Here is a 13,778-nt window from a genome sequence, read left to right on the forward strand (position 1 = left end):
GATTGGGAGGCCGGGGAGGTGACGGGTAATATGGAGGCGATGCAGGTAGAGGCGGAGCTGAGGGATTGGGGGCCCGGGGAGGTGACGGGTAGTGTGGAGGTGATGCAGGTAGAGGAGGAGCTGAGGGATTGGGAGTCCGGGGAGGTGACGGGTAGTATGGAGGTGAGACAGGTAGAGGAGGAGCTGGTTGAATGATTGGGAGGCCGGGGAGGTGACAGGTAGTATGGAGGTGATGCAGGTAGAGGACGTGTTGAGGGATTGTGGGCCCGGGGAGGTGACGGGTAGTGTGGAGGTGATACAGATAGAGGAGGAGCTGGTTGAGGGATTGGGAGTCCGGGGAGGTGACGGGGAGTATGGAGGTGACACAGGTCGAGGAGGAGCTGAGGAATTGGAGGCCCGGGGAGGTGACGGGTAGTGTGGAGGTGATGCAGGTAGAGGAGGAGCTGGTTGAGGGATAGGGAGTCCGGGGAGGTGACGGGCAGTATGGAGGTGATACAGATAGAGGAGGAGCTGGTTGAAGGATTGGGAGGCTGGGGAGGTGACGGGTAGTATGGAGGTGATACAGGTAGAGGAGGAGCTGAGGGATTGGAGGCCTGGGGAGGTGAGGGGCAGTATGGAGGTGATGCAGGTAGAGGAGGAGCTGGTTGAGGGATTGGGGGCCCGGGTAGTTGACGGGCAGTATGGAGGTGATGCAGGTAGAGGAGGAGCTGGTTGAGGGATTGGGAATCCGGGGAGGTGACGGGTAGTATGGAGGTGAGACAGGTAGAGGAGGAGCTGAGGGATTGGGAGGCCGGGGAGGTGACGGGTAGTATGGAGGTGATGCAGGTAGAGGAGGAGCTGAGGGATTGGGGGCCTGGGGTGGTGATGGGAAGTATGGAGGTGATGCAGGTAGAGGAGGAGCTGAGGGATTGGTGGCCCGGGGAGGTGACGGGTAGTATGGAGGTGATACAGTTAGAGGAGGCAATTTTCGGGAACCTTGGATGACGAGTGATATTGTAGGCCTCGTCAAAAAGAAAAAGGAGGCATTTGTCAGGGCTAAAAGGCTGGGAACAGACGAAGCCTGTGTGGCATATAAGGAAAGTAGGAAGGAACTTAAGCAAGGAGTCAGGAGTGCTAGAAGGGGTCATGAAAAGTCATTGGCAAATAGGGTTAAGGAAAATCCCAAGGCTTTTTACACGTACATAAAAAGCAAGAGGGTAGCCAGGGAAAGGGTTGGCCCACTGAAGGATAGGCATGGGAATCTATGTGTGGAGCCAGAGGAAATGGGCGAGGTACTAAATGAATACTTTGCATCAGTTTTCACCAAAGAGAAGAAATTGGTGGATGTTGAGTCTGGAGAAGGGGGTGTGGATAGCCTGGGTCACATTGTGATCCAAAAAGACGAGGTGTTGGGTGTCTTAAAAAATATTAAGGTAGATAAGTCCCCAGGGCCTGATGGGATCTACCCCAGAATACTGAAGGAGGCTGGAGAGGAAATTGCTGAGGCCTTGACAGAAATCTTTGGATCCTCGCTGTCTTCAGGGGATGTCCCGGAGGACTGGAGAATAGCCAATGTTGTTCCTCTGTTTAAGAAGGGTAGCAAGGATAATCCCGGGAACTACAGGCCGGTGAGCCTTACTTCAGTGGTAGGGAAATTACTGGAGAGAATTCTTCGAGACAGGATCTCCTCCCATTTGGAAGCAAATGGACGTATTAGTGAGAGGCAGCACGGTTTTGTGAAGGGGAGGTCGTGTCTCACTAACTTGATAGAGTTTTTCGAGGAGGTCACTAAGATGATTGATGCAGGTAGGGCAGTAGATGTTGTCTATATGGACTTCAGTAAGGCCTTTGACAAGGGAACTCATGGTAGACTAGTACAAAAGGTGAAGTCACACGGGATCAGGGGTGAACTGGCAAGGTGGATACAGAACTGGCTAGGCCATAGAAGGCAGAGGGTAGCAATGGAGGGATGCTTTTCTAATTGGAGGCCTGTGACCAGTGGTGTTCCACAGGGATCAGTGCTGGGACCTTTGCTCTTTGTAGTATATATAAATGATTTGGAGGAAAATGTAACTGGTGTGATTAGTAAGTTTGCAGACGACACAAAGGTTGGTGGAATTGCGGATAGCGATGAGGACTGTCTGAGGATACAGCAGGATTTAGATTGTCTAGAGACTTGGGCGGAGAGATGGCAGATGGAGTTTAATCCGGACAAATGTGAGGTAATGCATTTTGGAAGGGCTAATGCAGGTAGGGAATATACAGTGAATGGTAGAACCCTCAAGAGTATTGAAAGTCAAAGACATCTAGGAGTACAGGTCCACAGGTCATTGAAAGGGGCAACACAGGTGGAGAAGGTAGTAAAGAAGGCATACGGCATGCTTGCCTTCATTGGCCGGGGCATTGAGTATAAGAATTGGCAAGTCATGTTGCAGCTGTATAGAACCTTAGTTAGGCCACACTTGGAGTATAGTGTTCAATTCTGGTCGCCACACTACCAGAAGGATGTGGAGGCTTTAGAGAGGGTGCAGAAGAGATTTACCAGAATGTTGCCTGGTATGGAGGGCATAAGCTATGAGGAGCGATTGAATAAACTCGGTTTGTTCTCACTGGAACGAAGGAGGTTGAGGGGCGACCTGATAGAGGTATACAAAATTATGAGGGGCATAGACAGAGTGGATAGTCAGAGGCTTTTCCCCAGGGTAGAGGGGTCAATTACTAGGGGGCATAGGTTTAAGGTGAGAGGGGCAAGGTTTAGAGTAGATGTACGAGGCAAGTTTTTTACGCAGAGGGTAGTGGGTGCCTGGAACTCACTACCGGAGGAGGTAGTGGAAGCAGGGACGATAGGGACATTTAAGGGGCATCTTGACAAATAAATGAATAGGATGGGAATAGAAGGATACGGACCCAGGAAGTGTAGAAGATTGTAGTTTAATCGGGCAGTATGGTCGGCATGGGCTTGGAGGGCCGAAGGGCCTGTTCCTGTGCTGTACATTTCTTTGTTCTTTGTTTGTTTGTTGAGGAGCTGAGTGATTGGAGGCCCGGGGAGGTGACGGGTAAGATGGAGGTGATACAGGTAGTGGAGGAGCTGAGGGATTGGAGGCCCGGGGAGGTGACGGGCAGTATGGAGGTGATGCAGGTAGAGCAGGAGCTGAGGGATTGGGGGCCCGGGGAGGTGACGGGTAGTATGGAGGTGATGCAGGTAGAGGAGGAGCTGAGGGATTGGGAGTCCGGGGAGGTGATGGGTAGCATGGAGGTGATGCAGGTAGAGGAGGAGCTGAGGGATTGGGGGCCTGGGGTGGTGATGGGAAGTATGGAGGTGATGCAGGTAGAGGATGAGCTGAGGGTTTGGTGGCCCGGGGAGGTGACGGGTAGTATGGAGGTGATACAGGTAGAGGAGGAGCTGGTTGAGGGATTGGGGGCCCGGAGAGGTGACGGGTATTATGGAGGTGACACAGGTAGAGGAGGAGCTGAGGGATTGGGGGCCTGGGGTGGTGACGGGGAGTATGGAGGTGATACAGGTAGAGGAGGAGCTGATGGATTGGGAGCCCGGAGAGGTGACGGGCAGTATGGAGGTGTTGCAGGTAGAGCAGGAGCTGAGGGATTGGGGGCCCGGGGAGGTGACGGGCAGTATGGAGGTGATGCAGGTAGAGCAGGAGCTGAGGGATTGGGGGCCCGGGGAGGTGACGGGCAGTATGGAGGTGATGCAGGTAGAGCAGGAGCTGAGGGATTGGGGGCCCGGGGAGGTGACGGGCAGTATGGAGGTGATGCAGGTAGAGCAGGAGCTGAGGGATTGGGGGCCCGGGGAGGTGACGGGCAGTATGGAGGTGATGCAGGTAGAGGAGGAGCTGGTTGAGGGATTGGGAGGCTGGGGAGGTGACGGGTAGTATGGAGGTGATACAGGTAGAGGAGGAGCTGAGGGATTGGGAGGCCGGGGAGGTGACGGGTAATATGGAGGCGATGCAGGTAGAGGCGGAGCTGAGGGATTGGGGGCCCGGGGAGGTGACGGGTAGTGTGGAGGTGATGCAGGTAGAGGAGGAGCTGAGGGATTGGGAGTCCGGGGAGGTGACGGGTAGTATGGAGGTGAGACAGGTAGAGGAGGAGCTGGTTGAATGATTGGGAGGCCGGGGAGGTGACAGGTAGTATGGAGGTGATGCAGGTAGAGGACGTGTTGAGGGATTGTGGGCCCGGGGAGGTGACGGGTAGTGTGGAGGTGATACAGGTAGAGGAGGATCTGGTTGAGGGATTGGGAGTCCGGGGAGGTGACAGGTAGTATGGAGGTGATACAGATAGAGGAGGAGCTGGTTGAGGGATTGGGAGTCCGGGGAGGTGACGGGGAGTATGGAGGTGACACAGGTCGAGGAGGAGCTGAGGAATTGGAGGCCCGGGGAGGTGACGGGTAGTGTGGAGGTGATGCAGGTAGAGGAGGAGCTGGTTGAGGGATAGGGAGTCCGGGGAGGTGACGGGCAGTATGGAGGTGATACAGATAGAGGAGGAGCTGGTTGAAGGATTGGGAGGCTGGGGAGGTGACGGGTAGTATGGAGGTGATACAGGTAGAGGAGGAGCTGAGGGATTGGGGGCCCGGGGAGGTGACTGGCAGCATGGAGGTGATACAGGTAGAGGAGGAGCTGAGGGATTGGGGGCCCGGGGAGGTGACGGGTAGTATGGAGGTGATTCAGGTAGAGGAGGAGCTGAGGGATTGGGGGCCCGGGGAGGTGACGGGTAGTCTGGAGGTGATGCAGGTAGAGCAGGAGCTGAGGGATTGGGGGCCCGGGGAGGTGACGGGAAGTATGTAGGTGATTCAGGGAGAGGAGGAGCTGGTTGAGGGATTGGGGGCCCGGGGAGGTGACGGGTAGTATGGAGGTGATGCAGGTAGAGGAGGAGCTGAGGGATTGGGGGCCCGGGGAGGTGACGGGTAGTATGGAGGTGATGCAGGTAGAGGAGGAGCTGGTTGAGGGATTGGGAGGCTGGGGAGGTGACGGGTAGTATGGAGGTGATGCAGGTAGAGGAGGAGCTGAGGGATTGGGGGCCCAGGGAGGTGACGGGTAATATGGAGGCGATGCAGGTAGAGGCGGAGCTGAGGGATTGGGGGCCCGGGGAGGTGACGGGTAGTGTGGAGGTGATGCAGGTAGAGAAGGAGCTGAGGGATTGGGAGTCCGGGGAGGTGATGGGTAGAATGGAGGTGAGACAGGTAGAGGAGGAGCTGGTTGAAGGATTGGGAGGCCGGGGAGGTGACAGGTAGTATGGAGGTGATGCAGGTAGAGGAGGAGCTGGTTGAGGGATTGGGAGACCGGGGAGGTGACGGGTAGTATGGAGGTGATGCAGGTAGAGGAGGAGCTGGTTGAGGGATTGGGAGACCGGGGAGGTGACGGGTATTATGGAGGTGATGCAGGTGGAGGAGGAGCTGAGGGGTTGGGGGCCCAGGGAGGTGACGGGTAGAATGGAGATGATGCAGGTAGAGGAGGAGCTGAGGGATCGGAGGCCTGGGGAGGTGACGGGTAGTGTGGAGGTGATGCAGGTAGAGGAGGAGCTGAGGGATTGGGAGTCCGGGGAGGTGACGGGTAGTATGGAGGTGATGCAGGTAGAGGAGGAGCTGAGGGATTGGGGGCCCGGGGGGGGGTGGGGGGGGGGGGGGTGGTGACGGGTAGTAATGACGTGATGCAGGTAGAGGAGGAGCTGAGGGATTGGGGGCCCGGGGAGGTGACGGGTAGTGTGGAGGTGATACAGGTAGAGGAGGATCTGGTTGAGGGATTGGGAGTCCGGGGAGGTGACGTGTAGTCTGGAGGTGATGCAGGTAGAGGACGTGTTGAGGGATTGTGGGCCCGGGGAGGTGACGGGTAGTGTGGAGGTGATACAGGTAGAGGAGGATCTGGTTGAGGGATTGGGAGTCCGGGGAGGTGACAGGTAGTATGGAGGTGATACAGGTAGAGGAGGATCTGGTTGAGGGATTGGGAGTCCGGGGAGGTGACGGGCAGTATGGAAGTGACACAGGTCGAGGAGGAGCTGAGGAATTGGAGGCCCGGGGAGGTGACGGGTAGTGTGGAGGTGATGCAGGTAGAGGAGGAGCTGGTTGAGGGATAGGGAGTCCGGGGAGGTGACGGGCAGTATGGAAGTGACACAGGTCGAGGAGGAGCTGAGGAATTGGAGGCCCGGGGAGGTGACGGGTAGTGTGGAGGTGATGCAGGTAGAAGAGCAGCTGGTTGAGGGATTGGGAATCCGGGGAGGTGACGGGTAGTATGGAGGTGATGGAGGTAGAGGAGGAGCTGAGGGATTGGGGGCCCGGGGATGTGACGGGCAGTATGGAGGTGATGGAGGTAGAGGAGGAGCTGAGGGATTGGGGGCCCGGGGAGGTGACGGGTAGTGTGGAGGTGATGGAGGTAGAGGAGGAGCTGAGGGATTGGGGGCCCGGGGATGTGACGGGCAGTATGGAGGTGATGGAGGTAGAGGAGGAGCTGAGGGATTGGGGGCCCGGGGAGGTGACGGGTAGTATGGAGGTGATGGAGGTAGAGGAGGAGCTGAGGGATTGGGGGCCCGGGGATGTGACGGGCAGTATGGAGGTGATGGAGGTAGAGGAGGAGCTGAGGGATTGGGGGCCCGGGGAGGTGACGGGTAGTGTGGAGGTGATGGAGGTAGAGGAGGAGCTGAGGGATTGGGGGCCCGGGGATGTGACGGGCAGTATGGAGGTGATGCAGGTAGAGGAGGAGCTGAGGTATTGGGGGCCCGGGAAGGTGACGGGTAGTATGGAGGTGATACAGGTAGAGGAGGAGCTGAGGGATTGGGGGCCCGGGGAGGTGACGGGCAGTATGGAGGTGATACAGGTAGAGGAGGAGCTGAGGGATTGGGGGCCCGGGGAGGTGAGGGGCAGTATGGAGGTGATGCAGGTAGAGGAGGAGCTGAGGGATTGGGGGCCCGGGGAGGTGACGGGCAGTATGGAGGTGATACAGGTAGAGGAGGAGCTGAGGGATTGGGGGCCCGGGGAGGTGAGGGGCAGTATGGAGGTGATGCAGGTAGAGGAGGAGCTGGTTGAGGGATTGGGAATCCGGGGAGGTGACGGGTAGTGTGGAGGTGATGCAGGTAGAGGAGGAGCTGGTTGAGGGATTGGGGGCCCGGGGAGGTGACGGGTAGTGTGGAGGTGATGCAGGTAGAGGAGGACTTGAGGGACTGGGGGCCCCGGGGAGGTGACCGGTAGTATGGAGGTGATTCAGGTAGAGGAGGAGCTGAGGGATTGGGGGCCCGGGGAGGTGACGGGTAGTATGGAGGTGATACAGGTAGAGGAGGAGCTGGTTGAGGGATTGGGGGCCCGGGGAGGTGACGGGGAGTGTGGAGGTGATACAGGTAGAGGAGGAGCTGGTTGAGGGATTGGGGGCCCGGGGAGGTGACGGGTAGTGTGGAGGTGATACAGGTAGAGGAGGAGCTGGTTGAGGGATTGGGGGCCCGGGGAGGGGACGGGCAGTATGGAGGTGATACAGGTAGAGGAGGAGCTGAGGGTTTGGGAATCCGGGGAGGTGACGGGTAGTGTGGAGGTGATACAGGTAGAGGAGGAGCTGAGGGATTGGGGGCCCGGGGAGGTGACGGGTAGTATGGAGGTGATACAGGTAGAGGAGGAGCTGAGTGATTGGGGGCCCGGGGAGGTGACGGGTAGTATGGAGGTGATATAGGTAGAGGAGGAGCTGAGGGATTGGGGGCCCGGGGAGGTGACGGGTAGTATGGAGGTGATACAGGCAGGGAAGGCCCAGGAACCGCACAGCTTCTCAGTGGAGTTCTCTGAAGGGCCCCTGCTGCCTTTCGAAAGCACGCTGCCCAGAATTGAACACAATACTCTAGTTGTGTCCCAAGCTGAGCTTTATAAAGAGGTTCATTGCAATTTCCTGTATTTTTTACTCAATTATTGAGCTCGAGGTCCCACACACTTCACTCACCGCTGTCTCAATAGGTTCTGCCACTTTCAAAGATCGATACACATGAACCCCCAGCTCCCTCTGTCCCTGCAGACTCTTTCAAACTGCGGCATTCAGTCTGTACTGGATATCCTTCTCTCCAAACCCATCACCTCACAATTCTCTGTATTCAATTCTAGCTGACACTCCCCAGTCCATTCAGCCCATCTATCAATGTCCTGTTGTGGTCAATTGACATCATCCCCACCGTCTGAAATTCCTCCAAGTCCGATGCCAGCGGCAAATGTTGAAATTTCACTCTTCCGTCCGAGATTGGAGATATTTCGAAGCACATTAGAAACTGGCTCTTGGGGAACACTGTTATTGACCATCCTCCAGTCTGAAAAATCACCATTTACCACAACTCTCTGTTTTGAGTTCATTTTCCCTCCACATAGACACTGACCCCTCTATCCAGGAACCACAATTGAGTGGACGGTGAATGGATGGTCACTGAGGACTGATACTCACCGTAACCGTAGCCAATAAACCCTCAGGGACATTAGCGACAATGATCCCAATTAGGAAGATGACAGCCTCCAGCCAGGAGTAACCCAGGATGATGGAAAGGATGAAGAAGGAGACTCCCAGGAAGACAGCCACTCCAGTGATGATGTGAATGAAATGCTCGATCTCCTTGGCAATGGGAGTCTTCCCTGTGTCCAGCCCGGATGCCAGTGTGGCGATGCGGCCCATCACCGTGCGATCCCCTGTGAAGATCACAATACCACGGGCTGTGCCTGTAGAGGGAAAGGGAGGACATGGGGGGGGTGAAAACTAACATGCTCACGCTCACAATCACACCAAGCACGCTCACACTCACACCAAGCACGCTCACACTCACACCAAGCACGCTCACAATCACACCGAGCACGCTCATACTCACACCAAGCACGCTCACAATCACACCAAGCACACTCACACTCACACCAAGCACGCTCACACCAAGCACGCTCACACTCACACCAAGCACACTCACACCGAGCACACTCACACTCACACCAAGCACGCTCACACTCACACCAAGCACGCTCACACTCACACCAAGCACGCTCACAATCACACCGAGCACGCTCATACTCACACCAAGCACGCTCACAATCACACCAAGCACACTCACACTCACACCAAGCACGCTCACACCAAGCACGCTCACACTCACACCAAGCACACTCACACCAAGCACGCTCACACTCACACCAAGCACGCTCACACTCACACCAAGCACGCTCACAATCACACCGAGCACGCTCATACTCACACCAAGCACGCTCACAATCACACCAAGCACACTCACACTCACACCAAGCACGCTCACACCAAGCACGCTCACACTCACACCAAGCACACTCACACCGAGCACACTCACACTCACACCAAGCACGCTCACAATCACACCAAGCACGCTCACACTCACACCAAGCTGCCTCACAATCACACCAATCACGATCAGGCTCACACCGAGCATGCTCACACTCACACCAAGCACGCTCACAATCACACCGAGCACACTCACAATCACACCAAGCACGCTCACAATCACACCAAGCACACTCACAATCACACCGAGCATGCTCACACTCACGCCAAGCACGCTCACAATCACACCGAGCACACTCACAATCACACCAAGCACGCTCACAATCACACCGAGCACACTCACAATCACACCGAGCACGCTCAGGCTCACACCGAGCATGCTCACACTCACACCAAGCACACTCACAATCACTCCAAGCAGGCTCACACCAAGCACGCTCACACTCACACCAAGCTGCCTCACAATCACACCAAGCACGCTCAGGCTCACACCGAGCATGCTCACACTCACACCAAGCACGCTCACAATCACACCGAGCACACTCACAATCACACCAAGCACGCTCACAATCACACCGAGCACACTCACAATCACACCGAGCACGCTCACACCGAGCACACTCACAACAAGCACACTCACACTCACACCAAGCACACTCACACTCACGCCGAGCACACTCACACTCACACCGTGCACACTCAGGCTCACACCAAGCACGCTCAAGCTCACACTGAGCATACTCACACTCACACCGAGCACACTCAGGCTCACACCAAGCACGCTCACACTCACACCTAGCACACTCAGGCTCACACCGAGCACACTCACACTGAGCACACTCACACTCACACCAAGCACGGTCACAATCACACCGAGCACACTCACACTCACACCAAGCACGCTCACAATCACACCGAGCACGCTCAGGCTCACACCGAGCATGCTCACACTCACACCGAGCACACTCACAATCACACCGAGCACGCTCTCACCAAGCACGCTCACAATCACACCAAGCACACTCAGGCTCTCACCGAGTACGCTCACACTCAAACCGAGCACGCTCACAATCACACCAAGCATACTCACAATCACACCGAGCACGCTCAAACTCACACCAAGCACGCTCGCAATCACACCAAGCACAGTCACAATCACACCAAGCACGCTCAAACTCACACCAAGCATGCTCACACTCACACCTAGCACGCTCAGGCTCACACCGTGCACACTCACACTCACACCAAGCACGCTCACACTCACACCAAGCTGCCTCACAATCACACCAAGCACGCTCAGGCTCACACCGAGCACGCTCACACTCACACCAAGCACGCTCACAATCACACCAAGCATACTCACACTCACACCAAGCACGCTCACAATCACACCAAGCATGCTCTCACTCACACCAAGCTGCCTCACAATCGCACCAAGCACGCTCACACTCACACCAAGCTGCCTCACAATCACACCAAGCATGCTCACACTCACACCAAGCACGCTCACAATCACACCAAGCACACTCACACTCACACCAAGCACGCTCACAATTACACCGAGCACACTCACAATCACACCAAGCACGCTCACACGCACACCAAGCACACTCACACCGAGCACACTCACACCAAGCACGCTCACACTCACACCAAGCACACTCACACCAAGGACGCTCACACTCACACCGAGCACGCTCACAATCACACCGAGCACGCTCACACTCACACCGAGCATGCTCACACTCAAACCGAGCACGCTCAGGCTCACAACGAGCACGCTCACACCGAGCACACTCACACCAAGCACGCTCACACTCACACCAAGCACGCTCACAATCACACTGAGCACACTCACACTCACACCAAGCATGCTCACAATCACACCTTGCACACTCACACTCACACCAAGCACGCTCACACTCACACCAAGCACGCTCACACTCACACCGAGCACGCACAGGCTCACAACGAGCACGCTCACACCGAGCACACTCACACCAAGCACGCACACACTCACACCAAGCACGCTCACACTCAAACCAATCACGCTAACACTCACACCGAGCACGCTGAGGCTCACAATGAGCACGCTCACACCGAGCACACTCACACCAAGCACACTCACACCGAGCACGCTCAGGCTCACACCGAGCACACTCAGGCTCACACCGAGCATGCTCACACTCACACCGAGCACACTCACTCTCACACTGAGCACACTCACACTCACACCGAGCACACTCACACTCACACCGAGCATACTCATGCTCACACCAAACACACTCAGGCACACACCGAGCATGCTCACACTCACACCGAGCACACTCAGGCTCACACCGAGCACACTCAGGCTCACACCAAGCACGCACACACTCACACCACGCACACTCACAATCACACCGAGCACACTCACACTCACACCAAGCACGCTCACACTCACACCGAGCACGATCAGGCTCACACTGAGCACACTCACAATCACACCGAGCACACGCACAATCACACCGAGCACACTCACACTCACACCGAGCACACTCACACTCACACTCACACCAAGCACGCTCACACTCATACCGAGCACACTCAGGCTCACACCGAGCACGCTCACAAACACACCGAGCACACTCACACTCACACCAGGCACGCTCACAATCACACCAAACACACTCAGACTCACACCAAGCACGCTCACACCGCGCACGCCCACACTCACACCAAGCACGCTCACGCTCACACCGAGCACACTCAGGCTCACACCAAGCATGCTCAGGCTCACACCGAGCACACTCACACTCACACCAAGCACGCTCACACCGAGCACGCTCACACTCACACCGAACTCGCTCAGGCTCACACCGAGCACACTCATGCTCACACCGAGCACACTCACACTCACACCAAGCATGCTCACACTCACACCAAGCACGCTCACAATCACACCGAGCACACTCAGGCTCACACCGAGCATGCTCAGGCTAACACCGAGCATGCTCACACTCACACCAGGCACGCTCACACTCACACCAAGCACGCTCAAAATCACACCAAGCATGCTCACACTCACCCCGAGCACGCTCATGCTCACACCGAGCACACTCAGGCTCACACCAAGAACACTCACACCAAGCACGCTCACACTCACACCAAGCACGCTCACAATCACACCGAGCACACTCAGGCTCACACCGAGCATGCTCACACTCACACCAAGCACGCTCACAATCACACTGAGCACACTAACAATCACACCGAGCACGCTCAGGCTCACACAGAGCATGCTCACACTCACACCGAGCACACTCAGGCTCACACCAAGCACACTCACACCAAGCATGCCCACACTCACACAAAGCACACTCACAATCACACCGAGCACACTCAGGCTCACACCGAACACGCCCACACTCACACCAAGCACGCTCACGCTCACACCGAGCACACTCAGGCTCACACCGAGCACGCTCAGGCTCACACCGAGCACACTCACACTCACACCGAGCACACTCAGGCTCACACCGAGCACGCTCACAAACACACCGAGCACACTCACACTCACACCAGGCACGCTCACAATCACACCAAACACACTCAGACTCACACCAAGCACGCTCACACCGCGCACGCCCACACTCACACCAAGCACGCTCACGCTCACGCTCACACCGAGCACACTCAGGCTCACACCAAGCACGCTCAGGCTCACACCGAGCACACTCACACTCACACCAAGCACGCTCACACCAAGCACGCTCACACTCACACCGAGAACGCTCAGGCTCACACCGAGCACGCTCACACTCACACCGAACTCGCTCAGGCTCACACCGAGCACACTCATGCTCACACCGAGCACACTCACACTCACACCAAGCATGCTCACACTCACACCAAGCACGCTCACAATCACACCGAGCACACTCAGGCTCACACCGAGCATGCTCAGGCTAACACCGAGCATGCTCACACTCACACCAGGCACGCTCACACTCACACCAAGCACGCTCAAAATCACACCAAGCATGCTCACACTCACCCCGAGCACGCTCATGCTCACACCGAGCATGCTCACACTCACACCGAGCACACTCAGGCTCACACCAAGAACACTCACACCAAGCACGCTCACACTCACACCAAGCACGCTCACAATCACACCGAGCACACTCAGGCTCACACCGAGCACGCTCACACTCACACCAAGCACGCTCACAATCACACTGAGCACACTAACAATCACACCGAGCACGCTCAGGCTCACACAGAGCATGCTCACACTCACACCGAGCACACTCAGGCTCACACCAAGCACACTCACACCAAGCATGCCCACACTCACACAAAGCACACTCACAATCACACCGAGCACGCTCACAATCACACCAAGCATACTCACACTCACACCAAGCACGCTCACAATCACACCAAGCATGCTCTCACTCACACCAAGCTGCCTCACAATCGCACCAAGCACGCTCACACTCACACCAAGCTGCCTCACAATCACACCAAGCATGCTCACACTCACACCAAGCACGCTCA

The 13,778-nt window shown here is 56.5% G+C and overlaps 1 protein-coding gene across 1 annotated transcript in view; it reads right to left on the reverse strand.

The window, feature by feature from the left end:
* The window catches only part of atp1a3b (ATPase Na+/K+ transporting subunit alpha 3b), a 762,330-nt gene that overhangs the window by 703,921 nt on the left and 44,631 nt on the right, over positions 1 to 13,778 (reverse strand). Inside the window, exon 5 of the mRNA XM_072469087.1 lies at positions 8,388 to 8,656. Within this exon, the coding sequence (XP_072325188.1) occupies positions 8,388 to 8,656 (269 nt within the window). The remainder of the gene's footprint in view (positions 1 to 8,387; positions 8,657 to 13,778) is intronic.

The sequence above is a fragment of the Scyliorhinus torazame genome, chromosome 12 (assembly GCF_047496885.1).
Source record: "Scyliorhinus torazame isolate Kashiwa2021f chromosome 12, sScyTor2.1, whole genome shotgun sequence".
NCBI lineage: Eukaryota > Metazoa > Chordata > Chondrichthyes > Carcharhiniformes > Scyliorhinidae > Scyliorhinus > Scyliorhinus torazame.